This window comes from Protopterus annectens, chromosome 10.part0, assembly GCF_019279795.1.
Source record: "Protopterus annectens isolate FY-2018-M chromosome 10.part0, PAN1.0, whole genome shotgun sequence".
Classification (NCBI taxonomy): domain Eukaryota; kingdom Metazoa; phylum Chordata; order Ceratodontiformes; family Protopteridae; genus Protopterus; species Protopterus annectens.
The window spans coordinates 743,483,542-743,506,558 of NC_056744.1; the positions used below are offsets into that span (position 1 = coordinate 743,483,542).

The window sequence follows — 23,017 nt, forward strand, 5'->3', positions numbered from 1 at the left end:
AGATGCTGACACATCACTGAAGCTGTCTGCCAGATAAGTATAGGTAGGCGCCACAAGGGTTATGATTGTGTTCCCCCCCGTTTGCTGATGTACCACACGACTGTGGTGTTGTCGGTCTTGATCAGGAGGACTCCTGGACTGAGGTGGCTCCGGAATGCTATTATAGCTCTGTGTACTGCCAGTAATTCCTTCATGTTGATGTGGAGGGAAATGTCTCCCTGATCCCAGGTGCCATGAGAGCACGTCTCGTAGATGAGCACCCCAGGCTGTGTCTAAGGCATCGGTAGTGATGGTCTGGCCTTGGGGAAGGGTGGAGAAGTGTAGCCCCCCCCCAATGTTCCGGGTACAAGCTTCTGCCCACCATAGAACTTCCTTCCTTAAGCAGGGGATCAGGGGCATCTGGTGCTCGTGACTGTGAACGTTTACTCCATAGGTTCTTGAGATACATTTGTAGTTTTCTCATGTAGAGCCTGGTTAAAGGTACTAGAAGGATGCAGGAAGCCATGTACCCAAGAGCTTGCAGGAACTTCCTTGCTGTGAGATCTGTCTTGCAAGCTAGCTGAGAAAAGTAGAGTGGGAGAAAGCTCTGCTTCTCTGCAGAGAGGAACGCTCTTTGGGCAGATGTGTCCAGGAGGGCTCCAAGGAAGGTTATCTGTCTTGTGGGCTGGAAATGGGATTTTTTCATGTTGATGGTGAATCCCAGACAGGTTAGGAGAGAGTTTGGACAAAGGAAAGGTCTTGCAGGAGTTTTTCCTTGGTGTCTGCCTGATTGAGGCTGTCGTCCAGATAGGGGTAAATTTGGAATTTTGCTGTCTGCAAAAGGTAATGACCAGAGCAAGGCACTTGGTGAAGACTCTGGGAGCAGTAGACAAGCCAAAGGGCAGAGCAGAGAATTGAAAGTGCTCTGAGCCTGCTCTGAAATGCAGGAAACTCCTGCAGCATTCCCTGATGGGGATATGGAGGTAGGTGTCTTTGAGATCTAGGGTCACTAGCCAGGCATCTCTAGCCAACATAGGTAAGAAGTTTTGAAGGGTCAGCATTTGGAATTTTGGCACTTGGAGGGACAGATTTAATGTGGATATGTCTAGAAGAGGGTGCCAGGTGCATTCTTTTCTGGGTACCAGGAACAGCCTTGAGTAGAAACCTTTTCCTGTTTGTTCCTCTGGCACTGGTTCCACTGATCCCTGAGCACCGTTTTTTTGATTTGGCGGATGGCCTCTGCTCTTTGGTTTGCAGGTAAGTCTGGGAATCCTAAAAATCTTGGGATTTCTTTGAAAATGAATATGTATCTCAATGAAATGATGTTTAGTACCTACCGATCTGTTGTGATGGTTTGCCACTTGTCTAAAATTAGGGACAGCCTTCCTCCTAGCCTGGTGGGGGTGGTGGATGGGGCAGAGGGGAGAGGGGGAGTCATTGTAGGTCCTTGGAGTAAGGAGTGGATTTAGAATCCTCTTGCCTAGGCGTGGTAGATGGCCACTGCCTGGGCCTTTGCTACTGCAGTCTATAGGGCCTACTTCTGCACCCTCTCCTAGGCACACCTTTGGGTTGGGCAGGAAAAGACCAGTGTTTTGCTGGAAAGTTCCTGCTGAATCTGGGAGGCTGTACTTGCAGAACGTCTTTGACTGTCTGCATAGACTTAGCCTTGTCTTGCATTTTTAATGACTTCCTCTGCTTTTGGGCCGAACAGTAGATCCCTATCCAAGGGTGCATTCAAACGTTTAGTTTTGAACTGGTCAGGCAAAGGCTGCTCTCTCAGCCATGCATACCTTCTGATGACTGATCCAGAAACTGCAGCTCTGCTAGAGGTTTCTAGAGCATTAAATCTGCAGTGCAGGGAATGCTTTGCCACTTGAGCTGGAGTGGATCAAAGCTCCTAATTCTCTGGTAGTGTTACTTTCTGGTAAGGTGGAAATGTTTTGCTTTATTATTTCCAGCATGTTTTGTTGAAATTTGAGCATGTGAAATTGGTGACTGAGGGCTCTTAATGGCTAAGGTAGCCAAACTGTAGACCTTTTTGCCCTATCGGTCCAAGGCGCTGCTCTCCTTGTCAGAGGGTATAGGGTTTTTGGAGGAGCTGGCCCTAGCCCCTTTGGGTCCCTGGGTAAAGACTTCTGGGTCAGCTGCAGGGTTCTTAGATAGCTGTGGGAATCACGTACCCTGTAGTATCTGTCAGGTTTTCTGGGTGCAGGAGGAAGGGGTGATGCCAGACTCCAGGAAGGCATCTTCCAGGATGGGAGGAATGGCTAAGGGCTTGTGTTGAGGTAAGTACAGGAACTCCCTGAGCCTCTTCTTTGACTGGGGGTAGTCCTGGGCCTCCCAATGGAAATGCTCCCTGAGTTAATTAGATTGAATTTAAGGTTTCCCCGAAAGAGAGGTCCTCGGGGGGGGGGGGGTGAAGGAATGGATTCCTCAGCATCTGAATCCTCAAAGGCTGTCAAGGGCTGTTGTTCAGTGTCTGAGTCTAGAAACTCAGAGTCCTCAGACTGTGAATCTGAAAGCATTTCGGGTGAATGATCCCTTTTTTTCTTTTGGCAGGGGTAGCTGGAGTAGGCTGGTTACCCCTGTTAAGGGCAATTAAATCTTCAGCTATTCTGAGTAACTGCTGAGACTGCGCAGGTTGGGTGGGAGGAAACTGGTGACTGGGCATGTAGGAAGGGGCTCTTCTAGGAGTGGCCTTGTTCTTAGGCCTCAGAGATTCGATCTAAGCCTGGCGTCAGTCATCCAAAAAGCCTCCTCGGAAGCCGGTGCCTGCAAAGTGGCTCCGGACCCAACAGAGGTGCTGGCAACTGTCAAAACGGTCAAAGGAGCCTGATCTGGCAGTGTAGGAGACTCCATATGGGTCTCGGTAGAGGCCTGTGATGGCTCTACAGCCATCCTCAGGGGCTGCAAATGCACCTCACTGAGTTCTGCTGAACTAGTGGCAGGTAGGCTGGCTGACTTCTGAATTGTGTCATCTGTGGGCCTAACCTTCTAAGGTCTCTCTCTCTCTCCTTATCTTTTCTATTTTGGGGAATTTTGGCAGTTGATTGACCAATGGACATCATTTTGCATAAGTAACTTCTTTTTCTTCTTCTTCATTCGGCTTTTCCCGGTTAGGGATCACCACAGCGGATCACCTGTCCACTCATGATTGGCAGTGGAGTTTTACAGTGTCGAGTTGCCAGCCCGTCGCCCAACCTTCCACAGAAGGCACACAGATGTACACACTCACACCTAGGGCCAATTTAGAGTGTCCAATCCACCTACAGCATGTCTTTGGGATGTGGGAGGAAACCCGGGCACCCGGAGGAAACCCATGCGACCACAGGGAGAACATGCAGACTCTGCACAGAAGGCACCCCAGCCAAGGATCGAACCGGTGAATCTCTTGCTGTGAGGCGGCAACACTAACCGCTGCACCACCGTGGCTGGGCATGAGTAACTAACCTCCCTGAAATGCCTAGCTACAGAATCAGCTCTCCTACGGATGGTCCTAGCATTAAATAAGGCACAGAACCAATAACCGGGAACATCGTGGTCTGGGCCTAGGCAAGTTACACACACATTATGTAAGTCTTTATATGATACTTGTTTTCCACAAAGGAGAAAATTATTTACTTTTCAGACATCGGTTAAGTGCAAGAAAAAGGATCCCCAATGGGGCAAAGCTTTAGTAGTATTCTCCCTCACTCTGGCAATGGGCGGCCGACGCACTTGCAAACTGCTTCTGCTTCAGGCTCCATGGCAAGAAAGACTGATGTAATGGCATTGGTTGCCTCTCTTTATAGCACTGACGACCTGACGTCAGTCTCAGGCGACCTGCAGCTGACGGAGGAGGGAAATCCTTTACTCTGGTATTCGGGCCAGCTGAGGGCTACACAGCAAGGATAACCCACAAGTGACGACTGCAACAGTGAAACACGAAGAACATCTGCCATAGTCATCCCATTGCACAAAGGTGGTGCCACTACTGACCCTGGAAACTATTGCCCCATTAGCTTGACAAGTCTGATTTGTAAAGCCATGGAGCATGTTATTATGGATCTCATAAACATCTTCAAGCACTTGACCCCACCCAGTTCGGATTCGTCAAGGGCAGATCTTGTCTGTTGAACCTGGTTAACTTCTTTGAGACGGTCACCAACGTCCTGGATGAGTGAAAGTCAGTACATATAGCTTACCTTGACTTGGCCAAGTCCTTTGACACAATCCCCACTCGGGCATAATCGAAAAACTAACAGAACTTGATGTAAATCCCTATCTCATCAGGTGGATGGGCCAACTGGATCAGCAATAGGACCCAAAAGGTCAAAATAGGTGCTCGTACCTTTGACAGCAAGACTTATCACTAGTGATGTTCCCCAGGCCCAGGAATCTGTCCCGGGACTCCTACTGTTTGGCATTTACTTCTCAGAGGTCCAGGCAAAGACAAAAGGCCTGTGGCTGACCAAGTTTGCAGACTACTGTAAGCTGGGTGCTGTCACTGACTCCCCAAATGATGTTAACATACTGCAAGAGGGTCTCACAGCAACAAATGACTGATGCCAAATTCATGGCCTTAAGTTAAATGCAAAAAAATGTATCTTCATACCATTCGCAAAAACACGGCCCCTACTAATTACCACATCAATGGCATCCCTCTAGGCACACCACCTGTGGTGAGAGATCTGGATACTCAGGTTGACAACAATCTCGCATTCGACCATTATGTAGCTGCAGTGGTCAGAAAAGCCTTTTACTTGATTCATCTCATGAATAAAGGGATTGCATCCAGAAAAAAGGAGGTTATTACCTCTCTGTACTCCTCCCTCATTAAGCCAATAATTGAGTATAACATCCCGTTTGGTATGTACCTCTCCAAACACTTGCACCAACTGGAAAGGCCACATAAATACCACTCAAAGAGAATCCGTGGCCTCCAGCACCTGTCCTATGCGGACAGGCTTAAATTACTATCACTACTCAGTATCATACAGACTGCTCAGATGTGATCCGTGTCTCACCCACAAGGCAACATCAGACCCTGCCCTACTAGAGAAGCTCCATATCTGTAAGTCTAACTCCACGTGCATTACCCACTCGAAAGACCTAAATCTAATATGCAACATCAACAAATCCTGCTGGAGAGAGAGAGGTTTGTCTCCCAAAGGCTGCCCCATTTCTGGAATAGACTTCCCATACATGTCAAACAGAGTATCCCACTGACCCTCTTCAAGTGCAAGCTTGATGAGTGGATGGGAAACACAAATTTCTTTGGGGATAAACTCTTGGCTAAGCTTGTAAGGGCCCCAGGGCCATTAGCCTAGTTACCTCCTATGATATAAAGTTAGAATCAAGAGAGGCCTTTAAAGTTCACCATTCTAACAAAATATTTCACATCAGAAAGTGTCTTCAGAATGTCATCAGTATAAGTAGTTACAAACAGTAACCCTTTGTTAAGAATGGACTCTTCATCCTTAGTTAGTATATACACTTAGATACATTAAAACCAAGTTGCTCTACTTATTGTATTGGCTGCGAGTTATTGGTCGATTGCAGTCTTTCTTGGGTCATTGAGTATGCGCTGCTCTCTCTCTCTCTCTGTGGGCAGAACTCTGACATAGGAAGCAGCTGGCCTACAAAAAGGGGAGTCAATGGGGTCCAGTGCATTCATTACATTAGTCTACCATTTGAAGGAGGAAGGGGTGATGCCAGACTCCAGGGAAGGCATCTTCCAGGATGGGAGGAATGGCTAAGGGCTTGTGTTGAGGTAAGTACAGGAACTCCCTGAGCCTCTTCTTTGATTGGGGGTAGTCCCGGGCCTCCCAATGGAAATGCTCCCTGAGTGAATTAGATTGAATTTAAGGTTTCCCCGAAAGAGAGGTCCTCGGGAGGGGTGGGGTGAAGGAATGGATTCCTCAGCATCTGAATCCTCAAAGGCTGTCAAGGGCTGTTGTTCAGTGTCTGAGTCTAGAAATTCAGAGTCCTCAGACTGTGAATCTGAAAGCATTTCGGGTGAATGATCCCTTTTTTTCTTTTGGCAGGGGTAGCTGGAGTAGGCTGGTTACCCCTGTTAAGGGCAATTAAATCTTCAGCTATTCTGAGTAACTGCTGAGACTGCGCAGGTTGGGTGGGAGGAAACTGGTGACTGGGCATGTAGGAAGGGGCTCTTCTAGGAGTGGCCTTGTTCTTAGGCCTCAGAGATTTGATCTAGGCCTGGCGTCACTCATCCAAAAAGCCTCCTCGGAAGCCGGTGCCTGCAAAGTGGCTCCGGACCCAACAGAGGTGCTGGCGACTGTCAAAACGGTCAAAGGAGCCTGATCTGGCAGCGTAGCAGACTCCAGACGGGTCTCAGTAGAGGCCTGCGATGGCTCTACAGCCATCCTCAGGGGCTGCAAATGCACCTCACTGAGTTCTGCTGAACTAGTGGCAGGTAGGCTGGCTGACTTCTGAATTGTGTCATCTGTCGGCCTAACCTTCTAAGGTCTCTCTCTCTCTCCTTATCTTTTCTATTTTGGAGAATGTTGGCAGTTGGTTCACCGATGGACATCATTTTGCATGAGTAACTTCTTTTTCTTCTTCTTCATTCGACTTTTCCCGGTTAGGGATCACCACAGCGAATCACCTGTCCGCTCATGATTGGCAGTGGAGTTTTACAGTGTCGAGTTGCCAGCCCGGCGCCCAACCTTCCACAGAAGGCACACACATGTACACACTCACACCTAGGGCCAATTTAGAGTGTCCAATCCACCTACAGCATGTCTTTGGGATGTGGGAGGAAACCCGAAGCACCCGGAGAAAACCCATGCGACCACAGGGAGAACATGCAGACTCTGCACAGAAGGCACCCCAGCCAAGGATCGAACCGGAGAACCTCTTGCTGTGAGGCGGCAACACTAACCGCTGCACCACCATGGCCGGGCATGAATAACTGACCTCCCTGAAATGCCTAGCTACAAAATCAGCTCTCCTACGGATGGTCCTAGCATTAAATAAGGCACAGAACCTATAACCGGGAACATCGTGGTCTGGGCCTAGGCAAGTTACACACACATTATGAAAGTCTTTATGTGGTACTTGTTTTCCACAATGGATACAACTATTTACTTTTCGGACATCGGTTAAGTGAAAGAAAAAGGATCCCCAATGGGGCACAGCTTTAGTAGTATTCTCCCTCACTCTGGCAATGGGCGGCTGATGCACTTACAAACTGCTTCTGCTTCAGGCTACATGGCAAGAAAGACTGATGTAATGGCGTTGGTTGCCTCTCTTTATAGCACTGATGACCTGATGTCAGTCTCAGGCGACCTGCAGCCGACGGAGGAGGGAAATCCTTTACACTGTTATTCGGGCCAGCTGAGTGCTACACAGCAAGGATAACCCACAAGTGATGACTGCAACAGTGAAACACGAAGAACATCTGCCATAGTCATCCCATTGCACAAAGGTGGTGTCACTACTGACCATGGAAACTATTGCCCCATTAGCTTGACAAGTCTGATCTGTAAAGCCATGGAGCGTGTTACTATGGATCTCATAAACATCTTCAAGCACTTGACCCCACCCAGTTCAGATTCGTCAAGGGCAGATCTTGTCTGTTGAACCTGGTTAACTTCTTTGAGATGGTCACCAACGTCCTGGATGAGTGAAAGTCAGTACATACAGCTTACCTTGACTTGGCCAAGTCCTTTGACACAATCCCCACTTGGGCATAATCGAAAAACTAACACAACTTTGCGTAAATCCCTATCTCATCAGGTGGATGGGCCAACTGGATCAGCAATAGGACCCACAAGGTCAAAATAGGTGCTCGTACCTTTGACAGCAAGACTTATCACTAGTGGTGTTCCCCAGGCCCAGGAATCTGTCCTGGGACCCCTACTGTTTGGCATTTACTTCTCAGAGGTCCAGGCAAAGACAAAAGGCCTGTGGCTGACCAAGTTTAGAGACTACTGTAAGCTGGGTGCTGTCACTGACACCCCAAATGATGTTAACATACTGCAAGAGGGTCTCACAGCAACAAATGACTGATGCCAAATTCATGGCCTTAAGTTAAATGCAAAAAAATGTATCTTCATACCATTCGCAAAAACACGGCCCCTACAAATTACCACATCAATGGCAACCCCCTAGGCACACAACCTGTGGTGAGAGATCTGGATACACAGGTTGACAACAATCTCGCATTCGACCATTATGTAGCTGCAGTGGTCAGAAAAGCCTTTTACTTGATTCATCTCATGAATAAAGGGATTGCATCCAGAAAAAAGGAGGTTATTACCTCTCTGTACTCCTCCCTCATTAGGCCAATAATTGAGTATAACATCCCGTTTGGTATGTACCTCTCCAAACACTTGCACCAACTGGAAAGGCTACATAAATACCTCTCAAAGAGAATCCGTGGCCTCCAGCATCTGTCCTATGTGGACAGGCTTAAATCACTATCACTACTCAGTATCGTACAGACTGCTCAGATGTGATCCGTGTCTCACCCACAAGGCAACATCAGACCCTGCCCTACTAGAGAAGCTCCATATCTGTAAGTCTAACTCCACGTGCATTACCCACTCGAAAGACCTAAATCTAATATGCAACATCAACAAATCCTGCTGGAGAGAGAGAGGTTTGTCTCCCAAAGGCTGCCCCGTTTCTGGAACAGACTTCCCATACATGTCAAACAGAGTATCCCGCTGACCCTCTTCAAGTGCAAGCTTGATAACTGGATGGGAAACCACAAATTTCTTTGGGGATAAACTCTTGGCTAAGCTTGTAAGGGCCCCAGGGCCATTAGCCTAGTTACCTCCTATGATATAAAGTTAGAATCAAGAGAGGCCTTTAAAGTTCACCATTCTAACAAAATATTTCACATCAGAAAGTGTCTTCAGAATGTCATCAGTATAAGCGGTTACAAACAGTAACCCTTTGTTAAGAATGGACTCTTCATCCTTAGTATATACACTTAGATGCATTAAAACCAAGTTGCTCTACTTATTGTATTGGCGGCGAGTTATTGGTCGATTGCAGTCTTTCTTGGGTCGTTGAGTATGCGCTGCTCTCTCACTCTCTGTGGGCAGAACTCTGACACAGGAAGCAGCTGGCCTACAAAAAGGGGAGTCAATGGGATCCAGTGCATTCATTACATTAGTCTACCATTTCATTTTGTTGTACAGTCTTGAGATTCAAAGTTGTTGCAATGCTGTCACTAACTATATTAGAGTCAATAGGTTGTTGAACTGCTGTAACAGAAACTTCAGGTTGAAGTGTATTTATTTTATCTTGAGGTATATTTATTTTATCTTTATTAGTGCTTCCTTCCACATCTGGTACTCGATTATGTAGAGGGCATGAGGCTGTACCAGGTGTATGATTGTCCCAAATGAACACGTGTCCTTTCTTAAAGTCATTTATGTTCCTTAAAAGTTTCCGTCTTTTGGTTTCAATTAATCATTTCTTGACGAATGCAATACTATCCATGGTCTCTTGTAATAATTCTGTATGAATGCTCTGTTCAACAGATGATATGAGGTCTAAAATAAGTCATCTCCATGTCACCATGTAAATCTATTTCCACTGGCTCAAAATAGGTATTCATCAACTCCATGTATCTAAATGAACAACTCTGGTCGATGAAGACTTTAGTTTATTTGGCAAAATGTGTATCATGCTTGTTGGTAAAACAAATAAACTAAAATAGCATATCAGCAGTCATGTAGCTGAAATAAATAGGTGTGTTTTAACCAACTCCCTTTATAAACATATTTTAGAAATGGACATAACCACACATTTAAATTTTTTATTTAACTGCTTGCTACAATTGAGTGAGAACTGTTTGCTTGAGGAAGCCTGATTATGCAAAAGTTTTTACTTGCAACATTAAAAGTTATTACTATTAAATGTTTTGGACTTGGTTGATTCTTCCAGTCTGACATGTTTTCCTGTGGTTTATGGTTTTATGATTTTATCATTTTTGGTGAAATACCACAGGATTTACCAGTTTGCTGACTGCTGTTTTTACAATTTTAGTGGCCAACAAAAACAGCACTTCACTCCTTAAGTGAAAATCCAAGATATTTTACTCATCTCTTATCAAGAGGAGGTTAATTTCAACCGTACTACCCTGCACACACTGGCAAGACCACAAAAACTGCAGACCTGGCCATTGAATATGCACAGCAGAAGTTACAGAAAACTACATGGAATCCTTCCATGAAGTGCCATCAGTGTCTCAAGGTCCTCTTTAATCCGAAAATCAAGGGAGTTATCAAGCTTTTCCAATGTCTGACCTATCAGCTAGAACTGGAACCCAAACAGGTGAGACAGTATGATAGTCCTGAGCCTAAAATTGCAGAGGTGTACACTCACATAGCACAAATGTACAGAGGTTTGCACTCTTTGCAGGATGCAAGAGTGGCAAATTACTGTGGTGGCTCAGAACTATACTGGACCAAAGAGATCATACAGAAGCAAGCAGAAGGATAATTACTAAGGGGTGCTGTTCACTGAAGGAGTGGTCTTATAGATGGCATTCAGTTTTGTGCAGCTGATGGGACAGATTTAGTGTGTCTCATGTCTGGCAATATGAATTTCTTTTCTTATTTCTATTATTTTTTTTCTCATTTTTCTTTCCATCTTTTTAACAATAATTTTAACTATCAGTACACAGTCTATTGAATACATTGAAAAAAGCTACTGTATAATAATGTTATTTAGACTAGTGTAAGAAAACACTTTCGACACTCTATGGACTTTAGTTTCATTACATCATTCTCTCTAAACTTAAGACACTTTTTACTTCAGAAAAAAGAAGTAACCATAAATAAAACTGCCAACTGTTTCTCACATGTGACAGACCGGTGTAAGACGTGTCCAAGCAGTCCCTCAGAAGCTTGTGAACCTCCAAAGGATTGACATCTCTAGGAAAGGCAGGGGGTGGTAAGGGTGTACTCATTCTCACCCCATCTGAAAGACTGCCCCTATCCCAGGGGATTTTTCTGACTCATCATGGCAGCTTGACTGGTAAGAAATCCCGTGCTTCTTGCTACTTGAAGAAGCAAGCATGTTGATGGTCTCACATACATGCAACAGGTTTTAGAAGACTTCAGGTGTCAAACTTGAAAAATGAAAAGTTCAGGTAGCAGCTGACCAGCACTTTTGAACTGCTTCTGATTCGGGCTCCTTCTCGGCAAGAAAGACTGATGTAATGGCATCAGCTGCCTGTTTTTTACCCCTGACAACCCAGACAGTTTGCAAATTAAATTGTAGAAGGGAAGCTCTAACTCAAACGTTCCTTTGTCTATGGCCCGATAACTCAAGGGGCCTCTTAGAGGAATCAGGGAGGATGGGTATAGGCTGCAACTCATCAATTAAGTTAGGAAGGGGTGGCACCTTCACCTTAGGATGTCCTCCCAAGATGTACGCTGGAAGCACATTTCCCATGTTTCAGTCCTCCTATTAGAGAATGAGCTCAACACCTGCATGGACTTGGGAGAATTGGGGCCAAGTTAAACACTGGGATTTGCCTATAAGGAGGGGAAGCCATGATCTCCCTTTGGAGTGAATACTCCTGTAGCAATGCTGCTGTCTACATCAGAGACTGCAAAGTGAACCATCCTGTTGGTCCCAGTATGAAACATTAATGGCCACCATATTTTGTGTGGTAAGGTAAACGAAGAGGTTCTCTTTCCACGGACAGAATGCAGCAAATCTGAACTGCTGATACTTAAGTTAATGCAACCACGTCCCATTCACTGGTCTTCTGAAATTACCTTGGAATTTACATGACAACTCACTCTCCTACTGTCACCATATTGATTAGGTAACCTCCAAAGTTTCACTTCAGCTCAAGGATGCCAACAAATTTTCCAGTTTACTCACCTCACAGACTTATCATATTGCAGTCATTAATGTTTTAATACCAAAACATGAATATGCTCCTTCCATAATAGCTCCTCTCACCAATCAAAACATCTTCATAAATGTTCATAAACAGTTACTAAATTTACAATCCAGGAGACCACTGAGGAGTCTAGCCAAATTCCAACTTGTACTCACACACTATCTGGTTAAGTGACTTGCTCAAGGTCACACAGTAGGCAAATGAAGGTTAAGGGAATCAAAACCTGTACCACAGGAACTACAGCTCACAGCTTTAACTCTCTGCACAAACTGCCAAACAACTTCAACTCTGGAGAATAAGATACTTAGATTTATCTAACAAACCAGTTCGAAAGAACATAACTACACTATTGCTGCCAGAGCCAAACGTCTCTCATTACCTGCCAGATCATCTTACTTAATTCTTTCTCTTTTTAAACTCCTCAGTGATACAAACTGCCCTCCACTAGCCAACAGATTTAATTGTTCATGATGATTCTTATACCCTAAGCAGCTGCACAGACATTAAACTCATCAGACCTCCTTTTACTAATGCCATTTGTACCGCATCATTCTTCAAACTGAGTTTATTATGTTACAGGATCTTACACTATTAAAAAGCATTTAATTAAATAATTTTGATGCATCTGCTTCAAGTATGTTGGTTAATTCCCTTCTCTACTGCCTATTACTATAACTAACTAGGTATGTCTTGATAACCAGACACATTTTAGCAATTGTCATAATGGTTGATATTTTTACCTCTATTTATATATTTTTTAATGTATATGTTTGTTTACCTTGTAACAAAAGTTACTATTAGAACTTATGATTACTATTGCCTGCACCACATTATGGTGTTTCTGTATAGCTCTGGTTATTTTTTATGTTGTTGTGCTGCCTTGAGGCCTGCACAGAGACTGAAAATGTCTTGAACCAGTTTTTTAATCAGGTTAATAAATGTTAAATAAAACATAAGTAAATACTCCTTGCTAAAACCATAAAGGAAATGCCACTACAGGTCTTTTCAGGTAAACTGATAGCCACATGGATGCTTTGCTGGTTTACAAGTCATTAAACACAGAACACTTGACACACAAAAATCCTAAATTAGGACCAGTCAACATCTGAATTGTGTGAGCAGCAAAAAAAGAGGAATGATTGGTGGTGGTGGGGGGCATTGCAGGGCATGACTGCATGCATCATAACAGACATGGATACATTCCATGGTGCTGAGTCTTCCTAAAATGTTGTGAAACCTTTGGAATTAACACAGAAAAAGGACCAGTGAAGGAGGGCTAGTGCTGCCACCTATCCATTTTTTTCTGGACTATCCGGAAATCAAACTGTCAGGTAGTCCAGAAAACACTGTACAAACTCTGGTATTCTGTTTCAAAAAAAGAAACAGACTACAAGAGTTTGTTAAATTGGTGGATTTACTTTGCTTTTTATTTATTTATTTATTTTTTTTTACAAAACGTAAAGCTACACTATCAGTACAGCGACAAGCCTGTCGCTAATAAGGCAAATAGTACAGCTGTGTACACTTACCATAAATGTAGATGTTCGAGTGTATTCACTGTTGCATTCATTACATTTGGGTTATCTGCTTGCAGTAGCCCTCAGTCGGCCTGATTAACAAAGTCTTGGGTCCTGCATCGGTTGCTGTTCCTTCTTACATGACGTCAGGTTGTCAGGGGTATAAAGCATGCAGCCAAAGCCATTACATCAGTTTTTCTTGCCCCAGATGTCAGGTGCCCCCCTAATGGGAAGCAATCAAATCTATAAATACGAGGATATACCTCCAACAAAAAAGCAAATACACCAAAAAGCTTTTAAAGCATAGTAAGTGAGAGTAGAGGTATAGCCAAAAGAAGAAGGGGGTTGGAGGGAGGGTAACCAGGACTGCAACGGTGAATACACTTGAACATCTACATTTATGGTAAGTGTACAAAACTGTACTATGTTCTTTGTATTTCACTGTTGCAGTCATTACATTTGGGTAGATTCCTAAAGCTAAGGTTGGGAGGAGGGATTTAAATAGAATTAGGACCAGCTATAAGGCCCTGCAAGACTGCAGTGGAAAAACCAGCTCTGGATTTAGAGAAAATTGGCAAATGATAATGCTTGGTGAAAGTATGTACAGAACTCCAGGTAGCAGCTTCCAGGATGTCCCTAGTAGGGACGCCCCTGAGAAAGGCTGTAGAGGTAGATGCAGCCCTGGTTGAGTGGCATCTGATGCCCTATGGGATAGGGTTTCCATGGTGCTTATAGCAGAAATGAATGCAGTGACCTATCCATTTTGAAATGGTTTGTTTTGAAATAGCTTTCCTCTCTGTCCCTGCAGCAAATGCCACCAGCAGTTGTTCAGATTTCCTTTGAGGTTTAGTCCTGTCCAAGTAGAATCTAAGCTGTCTGTGCACATCTAAAGAGTGCAGTATTCATTCCCCTTTGTTCTGTGGGTTAGGAAAGAAGGTAGGCAAATGAATGGACTGATTAAGAGCCACATTGGATACCACCTTGGGCATGAAGGAGGAATTGGTTGTGAGGGACACCCCGTCCGCATGAAAGATAATGAAAGCTTCCACTGCCATAAGGGCCTGTAATTCAGATACCCTTCTTGCAGAAGTGATTGCTAAAAGGAAAGCTGTTTTCCAGGAAATACATTTTAAATCTGCAGTAGCAGCTGGCTCGAAAGGAGGAAGAGTGTGTTTCTCCAAGACAAAGTTAAGATCCCAGGCTGGAGTTGGAGCTCTCCTGGGTGGCCTTAAATTTTTGGCCCCTCTGAAGAACTGCTTGAACAGTGGGTGAGAGAAGAGTGGAGGCTCTGTGCTATAATGAGCTGAAATGGCTGAGGCATGAACTTTGATGGAGGAAAAAGACAGGCCCTTATGAAGCATCTCAGTCAAGTATTGTAGAATCTGAGGTAAACTGGGCACTGGTGCGTTCATTCCTTGAGATTGGTTCCAGGCACAGAATCTTTTCCATTTTGCAGCATAAGATTTTCTAGTACTAGGCCTCCTTGCCTCTAAAATGATATCCATCACTGATTTACTGAGGGATGGAAAAGGCGAGATTAGGTAATTAGCCAGGCTGCTAGGTTCAGGGTTTGCAGCTAAGGGTGCAGAATCTGGGTCTCCTGCTGAGATAACAGGGAAGGAGTCTGAGGCAGGTGCCATGGAGCCATGCATGACACACTGTGCAAGAGTGGGCACCAGTGTTGGCGAGGCCAGTCTGGTGCAATTAAAATCATCCTTGGCTGGTCCTGTTTGATCTTTAGTAGTACCTTGAACAGCAGAGGCAGAGGAGGAAAGGCATAAACTGAAGGATACAGCATCCACTTTCCAAGATAGCTTGTGGGGAAGTCTTGTGCAAAATTTGTCCAGTTGATGGTTCTGGGCGGAGGCAAACAGGTCTATCTCCCCCATTTGCTTGCTACTCGTGTGGGTCCATGAGGTTTCTGCTTAGTCCATCTGCCAGTGTATTTAGTTTTCCTGGCAGGAATTGAGCTTGTAGATTCACTTGGTAGCTCAAGGCTGTGTTCCACAATGCCATGGCTAGTCTGTAGAGGGGGTAAGAATGTGTACCCCCCTGCTTGTTTATGCACCACATGACAGTGGTGTTGTCCGTCTTTAGCATTAGTTGTCCTGGAAGAATGTAGTCCTTGAAGGCTGTCAAAGCATTCTGTACAGCTAACATTTCCTTTTTATTTATGTGCGGGTGCATTTGACTTGGGTTCCTTTTACCCTGAATGCACTTCCCTGCCAGGTGAGCCCCCCATGCATATTCTCATGCATCTGTTGTTAAGATCTGGGCGGCAGGGGGTAATGAGAATGGTAGTCCCCTGTTTTGCTGGCAGGCCTCTGCCCACCAAAGGAACTCTAGGCGTAGGCAAGGTAAGATAGGAATCCTTGCTTCTAGATCCTGTGAATGTTAATACCATAGGCTTTTGAGATACCATTGTAGTTTCCTCATATGCAGCCTTGCATATGGAATTAGAAGAATGCAGGAGGCCATGAGCCCCAAGGCTTGCAGTATTTGCCTTGCAGATAGCTGGATTTTTGTGGCCACTTGTTTGAAGTATATAATTTGTTGACAGGGTACCAGGTGGGATTTCTTTTCTTTTATGGTGAACCCCAGACAAGTAAGTACCCTTTGAACAAAGGCCAGATGATTCAAAAGAATGTCCTTGCTTTCTGCCTGAATTAGACAATCGTCCAGGTATGAGTATATTTGAATATTTATTTGCCTGCAAAATGCAATGACTGCAGCTAGGCACTCTGTGAATACCCTGGGCGCAGTAGATAAGCCAAAGGGCAGTGCAGAGAACTGATAGTGCATGTAGCCTGCTTCGAAGCGTAGGTATCTTCTGCAAGACTCCCTGATAGGGATGTGTAGGTATGCTTCTTTTTTAAGTCTAGTGTTGCCAACCATGCATCCTTGCCTAGCATAGGAAGTAACTGGTGAAGAGTCAGCATTTTGAATTTTGGAATCACCAGAAAGGAGTTTAGAACAGTAAGGTCCAGGATAGGATGCCATGTATTGCCTTTTCTGGGTACCAGAAAAAGTCTCGAATAGAAACCTTGTCCCTTTTCCTCTTCTGGTACCAACTGAATAGCCCCCATGTTTAAGAGAGAGAGAGTACTTGATTTTGGGCCTCTGCCCACTGATTTGGGGGTAGATCTGGCTACCCGCTTGGTGTTGGTAACGTGTGGAAATGAAATCTGTATCCGTGGGACACTATATTTAAAACCCATTTGTCCTGGGTAATGAGTTCCCAGTTTTTGGCCTGCAGACCAATCTTTCCGCCTAAAGGAGCATTTAGTTGGGAAGTGCTTGAAAATTTTAAAAGCAAGTCATTGAGACAGTTTTTCATAGGGGGGAGTCTTACTACTCCCAGGTTGGGTGCGGAAACCCCCCACTGCCTAGTCTTGTGTGTCCCTTGGGACTGAAACCTGGGATTTCTGCTGTTTCTGGGTTTGGCTTGAGAAGACCTGGAAGGGGCTGGAAAGGACCAGTTTTTAGAGGGCCAGTGCCTACTAAATCTAGGAGGCTGAACTTGTAAGAAATATTTAACAGTTTGCATAGATTTAGCTTTATCTTCCATCTTTTTAAGAACTTCCTCAGCCTTGTTGCCAAACAGACGGTCCTGATTTAAGGGAGCATTCAACAATTTAGCTTTAACATGATCAGGCAATCCTTGCTCCTTAAGCCAAGCATGCCTTCTGAGCACAGACCCAGTAACAGCAGCCCTGCAAGAGGCCTCTAATGAATCAAATCCACATTGCAAAGTATGTTTTCCAACCTGTTCAGCAGAATGCATTAAATCCTGTAATTCTTTATTTTCAACACAGTCAGGAAGTAACATAATTTTCTGTTTAAGCAATCCAATAACATGCTGTTGATACTTTAACATATGAAACTGGCAGTTTAAAGCCCTAATGGCCAAGGTTGCAGAAGTGTAAACTTTCTTACACCCCATCTATCCAGCGCCTTGGAGTCTCTATCAGAGGGGGTAGGATTTTTATCAGTAGAAGCCTTAATGCCCTTGGGTCCCTGTGAAATAGTCTCTGGATCTGCAATAGGATTTTTAAAAAGGAACTTGTGAGAATCAGGAACCCTGTAATATCTGTCAGGTTTTCTGGGAGCAGGAGGCAAAGACTCAGGGGCCAAACTAGATTCTGAAAAGGCATCATCAACTATGTCTAGCACAGGAGGTATAGCTAAAGGCCTATGTTGAGGCAGGAGTAAGAAATCAGAAAAATCCTGGCTTTCCCAGTGGAAATGCTCCCTTAGAGTATGTAAGGTCTCACCAAAAGAAAAATCCGCTGGAGGGGAAGCAGATGAATAGAGTCCTCTGCATCAGAATCCTCATAAGTAGATAAGGGCAAATCCATCATCATAAGAATCAGAAAAATCAGAATCCTGCTCAGAAGGTTTATAAACAACTTCAGTCCTAGGTCTCTTAGAAGGGGGAGGTTGACTTCCCCTGATTAGAGTTATAAGATCTTCAGCCATTCTTATCATTTGTTTTTTAGGCATAGAGGCCTGAGCATGCGGCCTGGGTGTTGGTTTCTTAGGCATGGTTCGAGATTTTGGCCTAAATGAAGAAGGAGGCATCGGTTTAATATGCAAGTCCGTAGGCCTGAATACACCCTCAGAAGCCGGTGCCTGCACAGCGACTCCGGACCCATCCAAGGAAGAGACATCCGCAGGTTCCACAGTTGAAGCATCTCGCGGTATACCGGACTCCGAATAGGTTTCAGTAGAGGCCTGCGAGTCAGAAGTAGCAGGTATCAGGGGCTTCGAAAGCACCTCACTGAGTACCGGCGAACTGGCGACTGGCTTAGGAGAAGCGTCGTCGGCAGCTTTGGACCTTGGCGGCCTGTCTCAGTCTTTATCTTTGTGTTTTTTTATAATCTCGGTAGTCAGATGGCTAACAGATGACATTTCTGGATAATTAAACAGAGAACCGAAATATTTAGAAGCAAAAATATACTGACAATGGATAGTGCGCTGATTAAATAAAGCACAAAACTGACAGCAAGGTACGTCGTGGTCAGGACCTAGGCAAGGAATACAGTAAAATGAAAATCTTTGAGAGGTATTTGCTTTCCACAAGTAATGCAATTATTAACTTTTACTGACATCGGTAAGGAACAAGAAGAAGTTTCGCCAACGGGGTACTTAGCTTTGGTTGAAGACTTCGGTTCTGAAACTCGAAAACGAAAATTTCAGGAGTCGGCCGACCGGCACTTGCGAACTGCTTCTGCTTCGGGCACCACAAGGCAAGAAAGACTAATGTAATGGCGTCGGCTGCATGTTTTATACCCCTGACGACCTGATGTCATGGAAGAAAAGACAGCAACCGACGCAGGACCCAATACTTTGTTAATCAGGCAGACTGAGGGCTACAGCAAGTAGATAACCCAAATGTAATGACTGCAACAGTGAAACACGAGAACATCTGGCAAAACAAAACAGTAACTGGAACCACGAGCAGGATAAAACAATAGCTGTTTGTTCAAAAAGTATAAAGTCTACAACTTACTTGAAAAGTTGCTTTTGTAAAAAGTAAGATGTTTATTCCAAAATCCACAGCGTACTTAAAGAGTTTGTTGCAAGTGCAAAGATTACATTCACCTAGACAGGCTTCTTCAGGCAAAAATCTGAACTCTGTGTTTAGCTTATATAATCAAGTTGTAGTCACATAATCAAATCACAAGTTAAAACTGTAGTCACATACTCAAATACACTGAACTTCTTGTATTTGCTTTCATATTATATGTTTTAAAAATCGAAATTTCATTAGTATCATCACTTACTATTTTTTTACTTTTTATTTCTAATTGTTCATTGTTACTTATAAATATTCCTTGCATATAATTTTATATACCTTTTATATTTTATTTCAATCTCATCATGTAACTACAGTTTTAACCTGTGATTTAATCATGTGACTACATCTTCATTATATAAGCTAAACACAATGAGTTGTTCAGACTTTGCCTGAAGAAGCCTATCTAGGTGAAAGTGTTCTTTGCACTTGCAATGTAACTAAGTACGCTGTGGATTTTAAACTTTTGGAATAAACATCTCTTACTTTTTCCAAAAGCACCTTTTCAATAAGATGTGTACGTTATACTATTTGAACAAACAACTGTTTTATCCCTTCTCACGGTTAGTCACTTTTTGTCCCCCCCCCCCTTTTTTTTTTTACAAACAGCATAGTAAATCTGTAGAAAAAAAGGCAGTAGGACTGTAAAAAGAAGGCATTCCCTTTGCGTGATGTGATAATTATGTCACAAAATGGACGGAAATTGGGCAGAGCATGGGCAGGGTTATGGGTGGTGTGATGCATGTGGCCTAAGTCTGTTTTAGCCACACTGAAAGATGGCAACCCTAAGGAGGGCTCTTGATCTGAAGCTCAGTAGTAAGCAAGACTGACTGTTACCATTGCCTACATCCCAGTTTTTGTACACAAACAAGTAACTTATTAATTCAGCAGTGACGTCTTACCAGAACACAGGACTGTCGAGATCATCTTTAACAGTGTAGTACTCTTTGTTTGTCTGAATTGCTTTGGTAAGTCCAAAATCACCAATTTTCACTCTGTTTCCATTTTCAACAAGCACATTCCTTGCTGCCAAGTCCCGGTGAACATATTGAAGGGAACCCAGGTAATGCATTCCCTAAAAAGAGGAACATGTTAGTTGCATTATATTGCCTTATTGTTTTTTTTAATATACTTTTTGTGTGCATGTAGATATGTACTAATATGCATCAGTAAAACTAAATCCAAGTGCACACTTTCCACAACATTTTCTTAAGTAAGAAGTCAACAACAAGTGTGATCTTAAAGTTCTGTGAAAGTCACAAGACTTAGACGTGTTAGGCCATTCCTCACCTTCTTGAGGGGCCTATCAAACCTCCTTAGATGTCCTGGTAGGGAGGGCCTGAAGAGTGCAAAAAAGTTCCTCCACTCACTCACCTTATAAGTTGGAGAGTTTTAGAAATTACTCCAATAATAAAAGTCAAAGGACAGTGGGAGCGTACACTACATCACTGAACCTGTTATTTGCACATCTACTGTTATAATACAGGATTCTACTATGCTCATCATGAGGATCACTGATACAGCACATTATTTATTTTATTATTATTTATTTTACATTTGTTAACTGGGTAAGTCCGACTGGACACACGTCCTTTTTCAGAGGAGGCCCGGGGAGAAAAGCTCCATGTACACAGTAAAATATTACATTAGACAGCTGACATACAGTTAGATTACATGCAGTCATATATAGTATCCATGCATTTTTTCTGTTAATAATGCTGTTGAAAAATAATACCTTAAAAAGAAAGAGTTTAGACATCAAATACTTCAGAGTAGTTGGGATATATATACATTATAAAATACCTGGTAGGAAGAAATATGTATAAATGATAGATTATATAGGAAAGGTTCTGAGTAGAGGGGAGAGAGGATAGGTATAGATAGGGAAATAATGAGTTGAAAGTGGAGGGGTTGACAGAGAATAGTAGGTGGCAAGGTCTAAAGGTAGGGTAAGCAGGAAGGCTGCAGACATACAGAGGAAGAGGAATAATTCAAAGGGTGTAAATAATGACAGTATTGGTAGGTGTCCTGTACATAAAGTCAGTTGGATATAGGTAAGGAAGAGGACACTTAGAGGGAGAAGCAGAGAGATGTAACAGGTGAAATGATACTGTGATGTAGAGCAAGGAAGGAGAAGTAGTAGGGTGGGAAATAGAGATATGTATTGGTAGGCTGAAAGTACTAGTAGGGGATTATTCTGGGATGCTGCAGTTATATAACCAAAGATGCTGAATATGGGATTTTATGGCTTTTTTGAAGGGGGTGAGAATAATTATAGCTGTGACATTGGGGGGGGGGCTGTTCCACTGCTTAGCAACAGAGCTGCTGTAGAGGGAAGTGCTGGTGGAGTTATTGGATTTTGTTAACTCTGGTAGGAGTTTTTAATTTGATCGCAGAACTCTAGCTTTGGTGCTTGGGTGAAGTAGGTTTTGTAGAGCAGTGATTTTGTCAGAGCTGTGAAGAAGTTTGTGGGTTGTTATAAGTTGATTATAAAGAATGAGGTTGGGAAGTTCCAGCCAACAAAGAGCTTTGAGAGGAGTGCCATGATGTGTTCGATGGGGCATATTTGTTTCAAATTTGGCAATTTTATTATAGCAGGTTTGAAGAATGGCAAGGTCTGATTTTCTGAGATTGGTGAATATTGGTTATTCTTATTAGTTACATGCAGTAAGAGTACTAAAGCAGTTTGGTACCCTCTGAATAAGAAAATTCATTATTTGACCACCCATCCTGATCCCTGTAGGATGGTCCCAGAATCAGCATGCAATTCCACTTCTCACACAGAACTCCACTGGGAAGCTACAAGTTCCAATTTCAGTGCTAACCAACTATTAAAGCATTTTCTAGATGAGAATGTCTCTACGCTGCCCACCAAAACAGCTACTTGCCAGCCCCACCATTGTTTTTTTTTAATTTAAAAGTCAATCTGAGTAAACTGTAGCAATTATATGAGTGTAAGGGAAGTGGGAGAGACAGCAGCAGTTGTCTTTTCATCATTATGTGGGATTTTTTCCACAGTGCTGAACCACCTCCTAACTCTGACTCTGTGATCTCCCTTCTAATGTTTAGATGACAGTTGCTGTACAATCTGTATCTATATGAAAGCTGCAGGTACAACATTTTTGCAACTCTGTTGCAAACGTGTTAAGACTGGGTTACACTTGTTGCCTATTTATATAAGTAACAGATATTTCACCTGAGTGAGTGATAACAGGATCATAGGAGGTTACTAGGCTAATGGCCTTGGGGCCCTTACAAGCCTAGCCAAGAGTTTATCCCCAAAAAAGAAACCTCAGTCAGCACCTGTCACCCCTATCAATGTATGTGGTTTCCCATCCACTCATCAAGGCTGCACTTGATGAGGGTCAGCAACATACTTTGGTGTGTATGGAGAGTCTATTCCAGAGATTGGTGCAGCCTCTAGGAGACAAACCTCTCTCTCCAGCAGGTTTTGTTAATGTCTTTAGTTAAGATCATACCATTGGTCTGTCTCACTCGAAGTTTCTATCCCGTCCAAACCCACCCCCTCATAACCAGGCTGAAAAAAACTTCTGAAAAGTTAGGCCTTTCAATCGGGTAATGTGCGAGGAGTTAGACTTACGGATATGGAGCATCTCTAGTAGGGCAGGGTCCGAGATTGCCTTGTAGGCGATACACAGATCTCTAGTAGGGCAGGGTCCGAGATTGCCTTGTAGGCGATACACAAATCACATGTGAGCAATTTGTACAATACTGAGTAGCGTGATAGTGATTTGAGCCTGTCCACATAGGACAGATGTTAGAGGCTATGGATTCTCTTTATGTGGTATTTCTGTGGCCTTTCCAGTTGGTGCAGGTGTTTGTAGCGGTACATATCAAACTGGACATTGTACTCAATTATTGGCCTGAGGGAGAAGTACAGAGAGGTAATAACTTCCTTTTTCAGAATGCAATCCCTTTACTTATGAGATGAATCAAGTAAAAGGCTTTTCTGACCACTGCTGCTACATGATGGGCGAATACGTGATTGCTGTCAACCTGTGTACCCAGGTCTCTCACCACAGGTTGTGTGCTTAGGGGGTTGCT

General features: G+C 43.7%; 1 protein-coding gene across 1 annotated transcript in view; it reads right to left on the reverse strand.

Moving 5' to 3' along the window:
• JAK1 (Janus kinase 1) overlaps nt 1-23,017 on the reverse strand; it is a 1,643,095-nt gene that overhangs the window by 100,047 nt on the left and 1,520,031 nt on the right. The window contains exon 21 of the mRNA XM_044085562.1: nt 19,855-20,027. Within this exon, the coding sequence (XP_043941497.1) occupies nt 19,855-20,027 (173 nt within the window). The remainder of the gene's footprint in view (nt 1-19,854; nt 20,028-23,017) is intronic.